Source organism: Poromitra crassiceps, assembly GCF_964638095.1.
Source record: "Poromitra crassiceps genome assembly, chromosome: 21".
NCBI classification, from domain to species: Eukaryota; Metazoa; Chordata; class Actinopteri; order Beryciformes; family Melamphaidae; genus Poromitra; species Poromitra crassiceps.
Genome location: NC_139638.1, coordinates 6,167,071 through 6,170,231, shown reverse-complemented (window position 1 = coordinate 6,170,231; position 3,161 = coordinate 6,167,071). Strand labels below are relative to the sequence as shown.

The window sequence follows — 3,161 nt, the reverse complement described above, 5'->3', positions numbered from 1 at the left end:
TGCGGGGATAGAGCATAGGGATGGAGGCTAAATTGAAGGCGACGCCACGTGAGGTAGACTTGGGTGGTGTAGCTGGATTAACAGATACACTTTGGGTAAGTGTTGTACACTTTGTTACTTCCTAACCTTCTCGCCAAAGCCTTCTGACCTCTCCCGAGTCCCTTCACGTCTTTTCCAGTGTGAAGCTAGCCAGTCTTAACACACCACTTCCTGTTCTTTCTAACCAAATTTCAAAGTAAAATGCCTTTGGCGTTTCTTTTAACATAGCTTCTTTTGTGTGTTTTTTACTGAGATGTACTGACATTGGCTTCTGCTGTAACACAAGAATTTCACCCAGGGGATTAATAAAGTACTCTATCTATCTATCTATCTATATATCTATCTATCTATCTATCTATCTATCTATCTATCTATCTATCTATCTATCTATCTATCATAATACCAAAGCGAAAATAATTAATACAGTGACATGCTAGACATGTAACAACTTAAGTGTAAGGTATTTGGGGTAGAAAAGAAAAAGTAACTAGTAACGTAACTAGTAACGTACCTAGTTACTTTTTGAAAAAGTAATCAGTAAAGTAACTTTTATTACTTTTTTTAAGTAGTAATCAGTAATCAGTAACTAATTACTTTTCCAGAGTAACTTGCCCAACACTGGCTCTAAGGATGATAAAAAAAGGTGTATTAAACTATTCACTGTCTAACAATTCCTGAACATGTACACAAAAATATTGCTTTGTGCCTATTAATCCCGGGCAACGCCGGGTACATTGTTAGTATAGACGGTTTTAACTTGACAACAAAACATTCTAATTGAACTCCAGCTCACTTCCTGTTGCAGTGTTTGCTATGTAGAGCAGGACTAACAGGACCAGCTCACTTCCTGTTGCAGTGTTTGCTAGTAGAGTAGGGCAGGACTAACAGGACCAGAACCAGAATCAGCTTTATTGGCTAAGAATGTATAGAAATAAATAGAAGGAATTTGACTCCGGTATACGTTGTTGCCCTCAATGTAGGCCTACAGGGGGAAAAGGTATTGCTGCTCTCAATGTAGGCCTACAGGGGGGAAAGGTATTGTTGCTCTCAATGTAGGCCTACAGGGGGGGGGAAAGGTATTGTTGCTCTCAATGTAGGCCTACAGGGGGGGAAAGGTATTGCTGCTCTCAATGTAGGCCTACAGGGGGGAAAGGTATTGTTGCTCTCAATGTAGGCCTACAGGGGGGGAAAGGTATTGTTGCTCTCAATGTAGGCCTACAGGGGGGAAAAGGTATTGCTGCTCTCAATGTAGGCCTACAGGGGGGAAAGGTATTGCAAACAAGCTAAAATAACAAACAAGGACATCGATCAAAGACTGACTGACAATTCCGTGAAAACCGTCTCTATCTATAACTATAACGACCCCCCGTGTTGTTCACAAGTGTAAAATAATCCCTCATAAATACATCCTTTATTTGAAAGTGATAAACCAATGCTTAAAGAAAATGTAGTTCATATTTACTCTTTAATCAGAATCCTTTAATTGGTAAATATATTTGCACATACAAGGAATTTAGCTGAGTGGTTTTTTTGTTAAAAGAAAGAATAAAACACAATTTAACAGATTAAAAACAGTGCATAAAGAAACAGTGGATATATAAAACAATGTATCGAAAGTATACAACAAACAAAATCCAGTCTCATAAAGATCTGGTCATGGAAATGTGGAAAATATCAAGCTAGATACTGGCCCCGCCCCTCCCCCGCCTCCTGAACTCATGTCTCATGTTTTAAACCCAAAACAAAGGCACAGGGAGACACAGCATGATGACCTATAGGCATCACATGTGATCACAAACACATTTCACTGACTGCTTTTCATATAGGAAGAGAACTTTTCTAATTTGCCACCATGTATTTTTTTGCTTCAAACCGTGGAGGACAGCCCACAATGGAGAACGCGTTGTTCATCCAATCACGTGCAGCAAGCAACAAACATGGAGCCCTTAGCCTGATATATGAGTACCGCAGGAATGAGTCCGCAAGTAGAAAAGTGGAAAAGAATGGGGTTTTAGAATGAGGATTTCACTTAAATGCTGTGCACTTCCTGAATAAGTGCACAGCACGTTTTCTATCATTTAAAATGAGAGGTTATGACTTTACCAAAGAAAAAGACCCAACAACAATCTGGGTTTCTCATGTGGCCCCCAGGAAAAATATTGACCCTCCCCTGTTATAAGCATCATCTACTATCTACTAAATACTTTAAGTGGTTCAGAGTTTTAATGCTGCACTAGGCTTTTTATTTAAGGATTTCACATGCACATTTGTTTTCTTCTAAATGTATTTGTCTATTTATTTAAGCTATTTTATTGATTCTATTTCAATCAGAAAGCTGCAACAGAAAATAGCATCATCCCATGTCCACAGTGTGTAGGATTTAAGGGTGAGCGGAGATACATTTTTAAAGTGAAATTTACAAAGTGAAGAGCAGGAAGCCGCTGAAGGTGGAGTGGCAGCCAGCATTGTCATAGATTGTGTGCTTTGAGATGAGTTTCATGTAGACCCTGTCCCTAGCCTGCAGCTCCTGGACCAGACCGTTGGAGAAGCTGGTGCTGGTTGTGACGCTCTCGGTGGGGGACCCTGTGTTCACCATCAGGTGCTCGTTGTTCTTGTAGAGATACACTCCTGTATAGGTGCTGGGGGTTTTGTAGCCTCTGGCGGTGAATCTGAAGTAGTAAACTCCTCTCACCGGTGCTGTGAAGATACCTGCAGCAGAAAGACTCCAAAATAAAAGTCTCTGTGAACTGAACTCCCATTCCTGTTCCTTCCAGGAGAACAGTGTGTCTTCAAAGCAATATTCCACTTAGTTTCAACATAGGGCTTATTATGAAAAGCAGAATATATTCTGCTCACCAACATCAGATGCAGCTGGACCAGTTTCAACCTTCACATTTTTACTTCCCATGCATTTCAAATAAAACTGACATTTAACACAAGGTTAGGTGTGTGTGTGTGTGTGTGTGTGTGTGTGTGTGTGTGTGTGTGTGTGTGTGTGTGTGTGTGTGTGTGTGTGTGTGTGTGTGTGTGTGTGTGTGTGTGTGTGTGTCAGTTTAGGGGTCCTTGACATGAGACAGTTTGAACCTCTGCTTTACAGTAGTTGTATTAATGTCTCAGGTGAA

At 40.5% G+C, this 3,161-nt stretch overlaps 1 protein-coding gene across 1 annotated transcript in view; it reads right to left on the bottom strand.

The window, feature by feature from the left end:
• Window positions 1–2,455: 2,455 nt before the first annotated feature.
• The window catches only part of LOC310795225 (cerebellin-1-like), a gene marked incomplete at both ends in the record, with an annotated part of 2,550 nt that continues 1,844 nt past the window's right edge, over window positions 2,456–3,161 (bottom strand). The window contains one exon of the mRNA XM_083657288.1: window positions 2,456–2,748. Within this exon, the coding sequence (XP_083513414.1) occupies window positions 2,456–2,748 (293 nt within the window). The remainder of the gene's footprint in view (window positions 2,749–3,161) is intronic.